General features: G+C 43.9%; 1 protein-coding gene across 4 annotated transcripts in view; it reads left to right on the top strand.

Moving 5' to 3' along the window:
* Positions 1-11888, top strand: part of LOC144178500 (neural cell adhesion molecule 2-like) — a 389343-nt gene that overhangs the window by 361745 nt on the left and 15710 nt on the right. For all 4 annotated transcript variants that reach the window (XM_077706411.1, XM_077706410.1, XM_077706409.1 and 1 more), the window contains 4 exons: positions 3528-3833; positions 7771-7899; positions 9678-9705; positions 10967-11052. In XM_077706411.1, coding sequence (XP_077562537.1) covers positions 3528-3833; positions 7771-7899; positions 9678-9705; positions 10967-11052 — 549 coding nt within the window. The remainder of the gene's footprint in view (positions 1-3527; positions 3834-7770; positions 7900-9677; positions 9706-10966; positions 11053-11888) is intronic.

The raw sequence follows: 11888 nt of genomic DNA, 5'->3' as shown, positions 1-11888 counted from the left end.
ATCAGGTGAGATTACTAAGCAGGTGGTATAAAGTATTTTTCGCCATTACTAAGCAACCAGCTTGATTGCCTCCACTGACATCAATACACACCGACAATTCTCGCATACCCACTCAAAGGTGACAGCGATGACGGTGACACCATCCGTGAGAGGCTTATGGCCGATTCAACACTGCTCATGTGCTTGCGACGTCAGTGGATTGGCCAGGGTTGCCAGTGATGATGACAGAAGCAGCCAAAAGCGCATGGCCGACACCAACCTCCATTGCCAACGACGTCAACGTACCCACCCACGCCTATGCTTTCCCAACTAAAAAAGCAGTGACACTCAGACATTCTCACATCATGAGAGAAAGTGCAGCTATTTCGGCATTTTGAAGGCGAAAACATTAGATGTTTCATCAAGCGGGAAAAGTGCCCGTTGTGGTCGCCATCGTTAACACGAATGGTACCAAAATGGCCACCGCTGCAAAGGGAAAATAAAAATATAAAAACACATTTGGGTCTGTATGGGATTTGAACCCGGGTATTCAGAGTAGGAGCCAGGAGCGTTGAGAAATTAAGGCCGTTCCACTCAACGTGAAAGCTGCCCGAAGTGCAGAGCAGTGATTCGCCACAGGGGCTGTGGCGCCGTTATCCGCTCATTATCCGTTATCCGTTATACGGCTAACAAATTACAGCTTAACACCGCGAAAACAAAATACCTACTTTTCAGATCTAGAGGACAGGCTGCACCCGGCAACTTGAGCCTAAAATTCAAGAATACCTAAGTCGGCCAATCAGAAACAGTTCGATTTTTAGGTGTTCTGTTTAACGAAACCTTGTCCTGGACGCAACATGTAGACGCCTTGCGGAAAGACCTCTCTCGAGCAGTAGGGGCACTGAATAGACTGCGACATTATCGTCCGAATAAAATTAAACAGCAGATTTATTATGCAATTGTCCATTCTCGACTAAGTTACTGTAGCCTTGTGTGGTCCACCACAACACAAACTTAAACTACCTTTTCTCGTTACAAAAACGCGCGGTGCTGGCTATAGATAACATATTGCTCCCGGAGAGTTGTATGCCCTACTTCGAGGTAAATGGGATACTAAATATCAGGAAACTATACAAGTATCGGCTGTCTTTAGAAATATATCGTAAGTACCAATGGGACAAACATAAATTTAACACGGAGTTTCATAGAACCCAAAGCCCGTATGAATTAAGAACAAACTTAATCGCGAAACCGTATTCAAGGACAGGTTATGGGGAGCAGCGATTAGCTTCTCAAATACCCGGGTTTCTGAATCAGTACCCTGAGATCTTAGACCTCTTACATACCGATGTTTCAAAACACAGTTTTAAAAAAACTCTAAAAGCTCCCTATAAAAAAAATGAAAACCTCCCAACTGTGGGGTCAACTTATGGTCCTTTGTGATTTCGGTTCTGGTTGAATTTTGACTTGTTGGTGTAAGCTACTTCGCTTTTGCTGCAAAACAATCAAGATTATGATATATTATCTCCACTGCCCGAAAAATGAACTCTTTATTGCGTGTATCTTTTTAAAGGGATTTTTCGGTGTTACTGTTGTAGTGTATCGACATGTTTTGTGCGTAGTTGAGCAATTTGCTTTTGTTTGTCAATATTTTTTATGCTCACAGTTAGTGCACTGCATGATGGGTTGTATCCAGTTGTTGAATGGGCGTCGTGGCCCCGTCAGGCGTTAATTCTGCCTATAGCCACGCCACCCAAGACAAACTTGTAATGACGATTGTCTTGAATAAATGAAATGAAATGAAAAATGCTACCACCCCTCACGCTCTTCGCCTCCCTCTCTCACTTCCCTCTTGATGAATTGAACAGACGTTTCTCCAATGCAATTCAAATTTCCCACCTTTGCAGGGCTCGCGTGCCCTCTGCCTGGAGCAGCACTAGCGGGAGTGTTGTTCTTTTTGGGCTTGCTTCCACTCGCTCGTGCTGGAGCCTTACTGCGCCATTCTAAAGGCGTCGTTATTTTTCTTCCGCGGCCACTTTTTTTAGCTTACTATCGTAAAAACCAACCCAACGAGCATTCTTAACTAAATGAACACGGGGACTGCCTCTTAAGCATATATTTTGCCTCACATATACCTGCAGTTTTATTGGCGCTAACTGGGCATGTACGACCAGGATGCCAACAGTTCCACGAGTTTCGAACGATTCTGCCCATGTAAACCCCTTGTTCAAGGATCCTCAACTTTTGGGCGGAAGGCTGAAGCGGAGGACAAGCAGGCATCTTTTTCAAGCCTCTGTTTGAGTGCGCGACGCCGCGGGGCTCTGTTTGTGTCTGTCGCATCGCGTGAGTGCGGTGGCTAAATAGTGTGACAGCGGACGAGCCACGGCGACAAGCCGGGTCCCTGAAGTGCTCTGAACCTAATACTGTGCCAACCTAGCCCAATGCGTGCCGCGTTAGAACGTCAGGGAATGTGAGGAAAACCGGTGCAGTTGGACGAGAGCTCTGAGTGTGGCGCCACTTCTATCACGCTATTCAATACTCTGTTCCGTATTTCTTTCACGTGGTTCAAGTCAGCACTTGCAACCTGTTACATCTTTGATAAGGTTTCTGGTCTAAGTTAGCGTTTATTTCGTTCCCTCGTTATACCTTCGAACTCGTTGTTGCCTTTTAGGTCGCACTGTAATTAATTTCACGCCTCCTGGGCGTGTTTTTTTTTTTTTTTGCCAACGGGCCCAACGATGTCTCTCGTTCTTTTCCAGCTCAGAAAGCGGGAATATGAAAATAGAGCACGCCTTGCTTTCTTGCCACGAGGTCGATACAATAAATTGTATTATGGTGCTACTTTGCAAGGGATCATGTTAAGCATTCGCACTGAAAAGCACGTTGCCAAAAGTTGAACTGAACGCTTTTGTCCAATATAAGCGCATCTTCATCATATTATGCAGTGGTATGGTGTAATTCCTAAACCTCAGTTTTTTAGTTACGCCTGGTTCACCAAACTTCGGTTTTCGTATACAGATCTTAGTTGAGCTGCATTGCTGCAGCCGTTTCTGGTAAGGGCTGCTAGACCACGAGATACAAGATGACAGCACCCATTAACTGCCAACAGATACAGGTTGTTTGAACCTGCGTGAGGTTCGCAGAACCGTCGTAACCTCCGGGCCGAGCAAAAAAAATACAAACCACTGCAGTATGATCACAATCCTCCGGGTCCTCAGCAGAAAAAAAAAAATGCTTGGCCCCGCATGTGTCTTGTAGCACACGATACGAAGCAGATTTTACATTCAGAAATTGGGGGATTTTAGAGGCCCTGCCATAACACCATTCTCAAGTGTAGACTCGAGCCTAAACGAGGTCAAACTAGTGTTGAGCTACTAAACAAGGCCGCAAGCCACTCTGCACTTCGCGTGTCTGCTTCAACGCGCGATTGGCTGTCCATTCTTTCCTCCGTTACCAACGGGTTAGCGAGCTTGCTCGAGCGGGAACGCGCCGAAAGCGATAAGCTCGCGTAGCGGCTAACCCGCCGCACTCTATCTCCCCGTGCGCAGGCCCTCCAGAGGCCGTGAGCAACTGCAGCCAGTTGAACGCCACCGAGGACTCGGTTTCGTTCGAATGCACCGAGGGCTCGTGGGACGGCGGTGTGACTCCGGTCACGTTCTTCGCCGAGATGTACGATGTGGAGAGCGGCCGGATGGTGGCCAACGCCTCGGCGGCGCTGGCGCCCGCCTTCAGCTTCTCGGGGCTCGCCGGGGGCACCTCGTTCCGGGCCAGTCTGTACGCGAGGAACGCCAAGGGCCACCGGGCACCCACACGCTTCGTGGTCAGCACCCTCCGGCCCGCCGAGAAGCTCACGGGTGAGACTCGGCCGCGATCAGAGTGCGAGGCACGGCAGCACTCCAACATACAGCACATTGTTATTGTTTGGCCTGGCCAATTACCTCCCGGTGCTCTCTTTTGGATGGTTCATTGCCACCTCCGCCGGAGAATGCATCCTGCTTTGTTTTTCCCGCCTCCTTCAGGCGACCTAAGCTGGTTAGGTGCACGTAGTTCGGAGAAACCCAACCCAAGGTTCTTTCGGGACTTTCTTCACACAATACCGTGCGGATAATTTGCCCTACGCACATTTTTGCATACGTTTTCGAAACATTCTGTCTGTTCGGCTGATAATTCCCTGCACCATTTCGTGTTCATCAGGAATAATATAACGTGGATGTTTTAGGACTAATGTTATATTATTTCATAAAGATCCTGAAAATTTTTGTTTTGCTGCGGGTAACAAGGTGGGAACATTTATCATCTTCCGTTTCTTGCTATGCTACCGCATGGTTTGCGTCCTTAAATATGTGTGATTGAGGCCAAGCTTTCCTTCCGTGCAAGTGCGGCAATTTTACATTTTGCGTTTTTATAGATGTACGTTTTAAATAACTGAACAAAAGCAATAAATACTTCGTTTAAGCTGGTGACATTAGGCGCAGTTTCTTTTTTACATTTATGCTTAGCCAATGTTTTCTGTTCTTTTCCTTCAGTCATGCTATTGCTCTTTTTTGCTACTCCAGACAAGGAACGGGCTGATGTGCACATTGTTTTACCAGACATCTCGCCAGTTCACAGTGCATTAGTTATCTAATAAAAGAACAAAAATATACGAATGACGTCATGCTAGATTGAAGGCCACTCCAAACAGTACCAAGCTCAAAACTTGTGGCCTTGTGGTTTAAATTGTTAAATGTTAAGTTGCTTGTTCACTCGCGCGGCGTTAATTAGGTAATCTGATAGACAGGCAGGTAAAGCTGCCAACTTTTATGATATCTCCGGGACCAGTAGTGGCAAATAAATGGTATATAGCTGCTCCCATCATCCAAGTCTGCTGTTTAATCTCCTAATTTTAAAAGGTGTGCTTTGTTATAATAGCAACGTTTTTATGGCAGACAGTGCTTTTTTGATGACCGGCTTTAATAAATAAAACACCTCTTTAAATAACACTGATTGTCCTCTTTGGCGTATAGTTGAGATTTTAGAAAGTGGAGAAATGTGAGTATTTCTGGAGTGTACCTGTTATTCTTTCCTTGAATAACTTTAAATCTTGTAGAGGCGCCACCATCCTTTATATTCCCAGGTCTGGAACGCTGTCTGGTCAAAGCGCAAAGGCTTATGGGTACATTGTCTGCTCCCGGGGAGGTCCGCCACTTCCGGTTCGAGAGCTCTCCTGGCCTCCCGTACGCCGGCGGCTTTCACGCGCGCGTGTGCTTGTTGTTTGTCTGTTTCCACCAGAAATAAATGCTCATGCATCGCGCATTTAATGTATAACAACGATCAATCCTACTAAGGGCTTCTCCGAAACATAAGCACTGTGTGACAAATAAACAACACGCACACACGGGCCGGAAAGCCCCGGCGTGCGGGAGGCCAGGCGAGATATCGAACCGGAAGTGGCGGGAGCAGACGACGTAGCCATGAGCCTTCGCGCATTTTACCGGTCACCTGTTATCACCGTGTACAAAAGAGGTCGCACCACAGTGGTGCAACCGTACAGAGAAAGATTCCTAGGACGCAAACAGCATTCCCCCCCAGAAAAATATACGACCGCCCTCTTGTAACAAATGGCCCCAAATCCCCCCAGTTGGTTCCAAAACCACACTGCCGGCCTTCAGCCCCCGCCGGCCGTAGAGTACCTGCTAAAGTCGGTAAACAGGCCATCAGAATAGCAGGAGGAACTAACAATTTTTGGAACCGGACAGGCTGTATGTGGAAAATAAACATTTCTACGTTTAAAGCACGATCACTTATGTCTAGAGACAGTTCAGGCGTTTTGTTTACAACAGCGTTCTCGCTATAAATGGACATCATAGTTTCTAACCCGATTAGAAGAACAGAGAAGAATTACGGTGATAAATATTGGGCAAGTTTTCTGCTATTTCACCGCATTCCGAGCACAATCGTAGTTCCACTACGGGGAGAAGGATGGTCACCTTATCTGGGCTCCCAGCAACGAGTGCACGAAAGAAAACACGTTTTTTGTAATATGCAATTGAGATAGTTCCTAGATTATTAGTTAAACGAAGCTTTAAAATTTTTAAATCTTTATTCTAGGGTACAAACATGGGGCTGTCCGTTTCCCTACCGCGTTGTAGGCTTCTTGCTGTCTGTGCAGCCCCAACACAAAGAGCTCGACAACAGAGGACACTCGGCAGGTCGTATCCGGCAGTTAAACGTCCACGTTCAAATAATCTCCCATCAGCACAACGGTCATATCATCAGTGAAAGCCTGAAGCCTGGCCTATAATGTAGGGAATTTATAGAAAACAGCTCCATATTGTATTCTTGTATTTGTCTGTTTGCCTTCTTTTCTTTTGATTGTCTTTTTTTGCTTTACCTGCGTTTTCTTTTTCTTCCTTTCTTTTTTTCTTTTATTCTTCTCTGTACTCCGTTATTGCTATCAATGAGTTCTTTTGAGAGAAGTGATGGCCGCTGCTGCCGGGTGACGCCGCACAGGCCTACATGTTTGGTTTTGCGGACCCATTCTACCTCTGTGTGGGCATCTTGACAATACACAAATTATTATTATTATTATTATGAGCCATTTCTACAATTTCGAAAAACTTTCTGCTCAGTGGCCCCAACCGTGGTAGTGGAAGAATTAATAAATCATGGAATATATTACACGTACGTAGACCGCTCAGGTCAAATTTTCGAAATAATTGTACACGCATTGCTGTCATTCGCCGAATTTGCTGACGGTACGGCATGAATTCGTCAATGAAAGTAATTGTGAGGAAGCGGACCCATGGGTAGCCTCGGAGTAAAGGACTCTATGGAGGGATGATTTAAGAAAATTCAGACGCAAAGGGTATTATAAAAAAAAGCTTCCTATGTAAGTACGTGGCTTAAAATCTTTTGGTGAGGATTCGTCCTGCAGTGAACATGAATGGGTTGTTACTGTTGATGCTGATGTTGGTAGTAGTAGTGGTGTTGATGATGATGTTGCTGCTGCCCTAGTGAAGCGTTCTGCAAATACAGAATTATGGGAATACGGAATTTCATACGGAATTTTACTCGCCCAGGCGTCACTAATGCAGCTAATCTTTCCTAAAACAAAAGAATGAAATTATTTGTCAGAACAGAAACGTTTGACACAGTTCTTGGATTTGTTTCAATTACAAATTCAAGAATGAAAGCGTGAAATACGGCACCGTATGTTTTCCGCATGGTTTTCGTGAACTCCGTATATACGGAATTCATACGGACCATGATTTGATGTTTCTGGTGGCCGTACAGAAATAAAACCGGTGTCAAAAGTTTTTAACCTCAATACCGTACTTTGTTATCATGGGTTGCGGAGATATATTCCTGTTTTAACTCCCGTGCCGTGTCAGAAACGGTAAAAATTTCGCATTCCCATTGTTCCGTACATACGGAACCTTGTAGGAGGGCGCTGCTGCTGCTGATGATTATTTTAAGTCTGTGGTTTTCTTAGGGGGTGGAAAGGGCGCCTCAAGCTATAATTACGCCCTTTTCAATGGCAGGCCGTCTAGCTTCACTAACTGAATATTCATTTGACCAAAAAAATTTTTAGTTCTGATTGGTGTAGGTGAGCTTGTTGTTTCAATCTGTATATATTATTTAAAGAATTGCTGTGGTGAGGTTTTCACGAGCCGATCGCGCTCTTATTACCATAATGAGGGCGCCGGTTACGCGGTCGCCTCTGTGATAGCCCGAGTGTGCCTTGGGGGCGTAAAACCAATTCGAATCGTTGGTTTTTCCCACTTTTCTTGATTTTATTTCTACTTCCAGCTGGTAGCCAAGCCATCATAATCATCAGACCTGTTCTTGGAGTTATTGTGGGCATCATCGTGACACTAGTCGTGGCAGCCATTGTGATCATCTTGTTTATAAAATACAAACATCCAAGGAAGACCCGAGGTGAGTTCTAAAAGAGATCATGGGAAAATTTATTCCTTCTTTTTCTTCGTTTCACTTGCTTCTATTCACAAGACACTTGTCCTTGGCACTACGTCTCACATTGAAGCTTCGCAATTTTCAGAGACCATCGCTGTGGCGGTACAGAAACTGATGGTTACCAAGAAAAAAACAAAGTATAAAAGGAACCAATACAGCTCTGTCTGCTGGAAAAAGCGCCTTGAACGGGTCGTAGACGCTGCTAGGCTTCTTTGAGGAAAAATTGCGACTAATGGTCTCACTCCTTCTTTTACACGTATCACATGTGCTAGCTAGAGATCATTAAATGATGGAGATTTCCTGCCTATTTGTATGTTATTTATTTCTTTTTGATTACGTGTACGTTTGCTAAGCCGCCGCCTAATGCTATGCTCAGCGCTTAGTGCGTTATACATGTTGCACAACCTTGCTCGCGGTTATATTTTACACCAAATATTCTGTCCTTGCACTAATATTATCATAATTATTTATATGGGAGGAATTTTAAGCTTTTCGACTAAAGTGACTTGTGTTTCATCAGCTTTCTTTTATGGTGTAGAGGTGTGGGCTATGAGCAAATTTTCTGCGTTGAAGCAGCCGTAAAAACTTTGAACTGAAAAAAAAACTGGGCTTTGAAAAAAATAAAAAATGTGAAACAAAATAGAAAATTCGCATGATTGTTTTAGCACCTAAGCCCACTGTTTGCTTCAAACATTTCCAATCAGATTTCTTAAAACAAGCTGTTTCCTAAAACAAAGCATTTGAAGGTTTTCAGGAGCAGTTTCTTGGATTATTACAGTATCTTTTACTATTACATGTCCATTATTGGCTTGGTAAAGTGAGCCCTCCTAATTCCCACTAATATTGTCCGTAACGCGAGTCATTCGAAGCCAAAAGAATGATATGGGTTTGCAAAAAAACGTATTATTGTAGTTTTGCTCCTGAAAAAACGATATAATTTTGCTGATAAAATAATATTACACAAAGTTATTGCAACTTGATAAGCGTCCTTCACGCCTCGTAAAAGCCCTGCAGTTATTTATATATTGCACGTTACAATCATTGCCAATATTTTGCCCGGTTACCGATATTGTTGTAAGAAGGGAGTAAATTGTTATCATTTGATTTCAGAGCGCGGTTTAACGTTGCGCTGGTACTTAACACGTTTCGGCCGTTTTTTATAGCACAACGTAAGTTTGTACCGAGCCGCAAGAAAAGACCGCTCTCACAATCGCCGAATTCCCGCCGTGTTGCTGTATTTTAAATTAGCCGCGATGCGCTGTAAGCGGTGAGACATTGCACGTGCGGCCGCACAAAGGCCATCCGCGCCGCGTGTGTTCCAAAGTTAGCAACAGCTTGGGCAATTGTCATATGGAAATACGCGCTCCAAGCGAGGCATTTCGAAGCGAGGGAAATTTTCCGTTGAACTTTCGGCTGTGCCGGCTACTAATATTACCGACGTGGTGCCCTACATATTTTACGAACCTAGGCCCTTTCTTCTTCCCAAAACTGCTTCTATTACCGAGTCTTAAACGCACTAAAAATCTTCGTTACCTTGGCAAATTGTTTAACTTTCGAATATACTATAAGACCGAAGTCACAATAATGTGGCCGACTTTATTAAAAGAGTGTGTTAAGTTTCTTTTTCGTATGTTTGCACGGATGTGTGACTGCACGCGATAGGACTCTGACTGTGCACTATATTACGAACAAGTACCTGGAAAGTGGATATAATTACTTTTTTGCCGATTACTCCATTACAGATGAGTACAAGGAAAGGACAGATGACAAGTAAGTCGCTATGATCAATTAACAATCAACATAAAATGATTAAGAGCAATAAAATTTGCGCCTTCTGCTCAGCTTTACAAGAGAAATAGCGGCTTCTAACCGACTCCCGACAGAAGCCGTTTGGTTATGCACATTGGTATATAATTAAGCAACCAGTAGATATCACCAATAAGACGCACACATTAAATTGTCGCGTCTAATGTAAACCGCAGGATGTTCAGCGTATTCAAGGCATATTTAAGTCATTTGTAAAGAAGCTTAGCACCCTTCAGCGCGCGTTAAGAAAACCTAGGTGTTCTAAATTACTCTGTAGTCCCCCAGTACCAGGTGTTTCTTATTGCGTTTCTGTTGTGATGATGAGCGCAAACAATGCCTCTATATTACATATTCACGTGGTCTTGGATATATGCATAGTTAATAACACATTCTTGTCAGGGATAAAAACGCTCCGCTACTTAGCGCCCGCTGCTTCGGCGTCAGTAACGCTTTTGTGTCGAGAGTACTGAGCACGCTTAGGATTCCCAAGCGGTATAAATTATTCCAGGCTCTGCAGCGTTCCATCACAGCACGTAATAAAGTAGGTGCAGCATCGGCGCCTGAGTCCCAAGTGTGACTGAAAGTTGTACAGACAAGTGGTGCAGGCGTTTTCCCTACCGCTTCAAAGTTCTAAGGTATTGAAACAAAAGCAGAGTTAGTTCGTCGCTTTCGCGAATTTTTTGCTTTGTTTTCCAAACCGAGGGAAATTGAATGGTTTGACCTCAAACTTCGCCATGCATGAAACAAAAAATCATTGCGATGTGCTTTGGGAAAGCGCCCGGAACTGGCACGACGAAGTCATTAGTCAACAGACAGCTTTGGTTCCTTCTAGGCTTTTGTGTTTAGTGGGCCGCTTTTAGATTTTCTAATATACCTTGTCAGATTATTAGACCTTTATATACAAAAAATAGGCCACATTCGGCAGCTCTTTGTTCAAGAAGTTTGTTTTTATGATAAACTTGCAAGGTTAGTGCAGCAGCCACGAGCGAAAGGAAGTTTCAATAATTCATTGATTCAGTGCAGACTGCGTCAAAACATTTTGTGGAATTTGCGCCGACGGGAGGTTTTTAGCAGTGGCAGGAAGCTTAATCCAGTTTGTAATGCGCTCATCAGTTAATAATAGCTACGAATATAATTCGTAAAAAATTATATTAGGGCAACTCAATATTAATCTCGCCGATGTTTCCTGTGAGACATGCTCTACCAAAATGCTTTGCTTTTTCAGATCTCAGAGCTTACTAAAAAAAGACGGCGAAGAATTTGTTGACCTCGAAGGACGGGGTCCGGACATCATACCGGCAGCTTCACTGAGTAAGAATACTCTTTTAATTTGCTTTCTCACTATAAGCGTTTTTTTTATTACTACACCAGCATGCAAGCACTGTGGTTGCCCGTGGCAGATAAGTATTCTTCTTTCTTACTATTCATATTGGTGCGACACTAATTGTACATGAAATAGTAAAGTTTGGAGGAAATAAATTGTGTATTTCACTCCAGGGAAGCCGACCTTCAAAATGTCTTTGGGAACTGCTCAAGTTTCACTCAGTACTGAACGTTGATCCTAGGTCATATTAAACACAAGACTTCCACACAACTTCTTGCACGCACCTATTAAACACAGTTCATTCGTCGAAGATTTCTTACATTCACTAGGACTTTATTGCATCAACAATGCCATGTACTGCCAGTGCAATTGAGATCTACAATACTCCACATCTCCTATAAAGGCCGGAAAGTAGAAATTTAAGAACCCAATACCGCCTCCTCCAACCTATCCCGTTCGGCCTATCGCCTACTTTGTTCAGTAAGCGTGCTACTAGCACGACAGCGCGTCAGATGGATTCGCTTTGCCACGGCGTTCACTTGAACGTCACGCTGTTTTCTGAATAAAGAAATCACCACAGTCGCTGGCTACAAGATGTACTCTGCTGGATACTGCCAGCATTCATTGTTCGGCTGAATGCGGGCAAGTAGGAAAGCTTGGTCAGAATAATTTGCAGCGTTAAATATTGACACCTGGTATGTTAGTTAGTAGTAAAATTAGTAGTAAAGTTAGTAGTAAAGTTAGTAGTTAGTTTACTAGTAGTAAAGTAGTAGTAAAGTAGTAAAGTTAGTAGTAAAATACCTATAAGGAGGGGTGTCAGACA

The sequence above is a fragment of the Haemaphysalis longicornis genome, unplaced genomic scaffold (genome assembly GCF_048455015.1).
Source record: "Haemaphysalis longicornis isolate Haplotype H1 unplaced genomic scaffold, Haemaphysalis longicornis Haplotype H1 scaffold_4, whole genome shotgun sequence".
Lineage (NCBI taxonomy): Eukaryota > Metazoa > Arthropoda > Arachnida > Ixodida > Ixodidae > Haemaphysalis > Haemaphysalis longicornis.
This window is presented reverse-complemented; position numbering and strand designations above follow the sequence as displayed.